General features: G+C 39.6%; 1 protein-coding gene across 1 annotated transcript in view; it reads right to left on the bottom strand.

The window, feature by feature from the left end:
* The window catches only part of LOC106806637 (tonsoku-like protein), a 21,316-nt gene extending 20,282 nt beyond the window's left edge, over window positions 1-1,034 (bottom strand). The window contains exon 1 of the mRNA XM_014808640.1: window positions 845-1,034. Coding sequence (XP_014664126.1) covers window positions 845-913 — 69 coding nt within the window. The 5' untranslated portion in view covers window positions 914-1,034. The remainder of the gene's footprint in view (window positions 1-844) is intronic.

Below are 1,034 nucleotides of genomic sequence, written 5' to 3'. Positions count from 1 at the left end.
ATTGTGTGAGTGGATGTCCGGATGCGTAGCCTGGAGGCTAGGCGACCGGTTCCGGACGCGTAGCCACTGCATAGTTTTAATAACAACGCTGGAATACTATAGTCTATAAGGTGAAGGTTATACTTGATACAAAACAAGGCAGAAATGCTTAGCCTTAGATAATTATTTTATTTGAGATATACGTAATTGTGCGGCAGTTTTTGTAGAGGTACAAGATTATCCAATGGATGGATGTCAGGCTGTGCATAACTGTAATGTATATTGACGTTAGACTAGTCACACAGCCTGGTCGGGTTAACTAGTGCCGGTAGCGCCTAGGCTAGGGGCTAGGGCCTGGTCGGACTAGGAGTCACACCTATCTTTTCTTGTGTTGTGCGTGTTGGTATCTACCAATAGTCAATACTCTATCTGGACATATTATTATTAATAATAATATTAATTATTAATATTATAAGTTATCAGAGAAAAATTGGGCCCAAGGATAGAGAACATGGGTCCCAATAAAACCAATGTGCCTAACCCTAACCCTAATTCTAACCCTAACCCTAACGGCCCAAGGATAGAGAACATGGGTCCCAATAAAACCAATGTGCCTAACCCTAACCCTAATTCTAACCCTAACCCTAACCATAACCTATTATATTGATATAATATTATATTTATATTGATGTAAATGACATTGCCATTGGTTTTATTGGGACCCATGTTCTCTATCCATGAACCAAAAAGTGTCCCGCATACGGCTAGGCTAAGGGATAACACCAAACGTATTCTATGCAACTTAATTTAAACAACAACAACAACAATAAATAGGCCTACTATTAGTACTAATACGAATAGTTACTTCTTTATCGTTTCCTTTCTTCTTCATTCTGTTTTTTTCTTTTCGCAAAGCCAGGAGTTCCTGATCCATCTTTGAACCAGATACGAGGGTGGAAATCAAAGCAAATCAAAGATCGCAAATAAAGTTTATGACGTACAGTGTGGTGGCGCTGTTTTACACTACCGCCATCTAGCGCCCGATCTAAGAAACT

This window comes from Priapulus caudatus, unplaced genomic scaffold (genome assembly GCF_000485595.1).
Source record: "Priapulus caudatus unplaced genomic scaffold, Priapulus_caudatus-5.0.1 Scaffold171, whole genome shotgun sequence".
NCBI lineage: Eukaryota > Metazoa > Priapulida > Priapulimorpha > Priapulimorphida > Priapulidae > Priapulus > Priapulus caudatus.
This window is presented reverse-complemented; position numbering and strand designations above follow the sequence as displayed.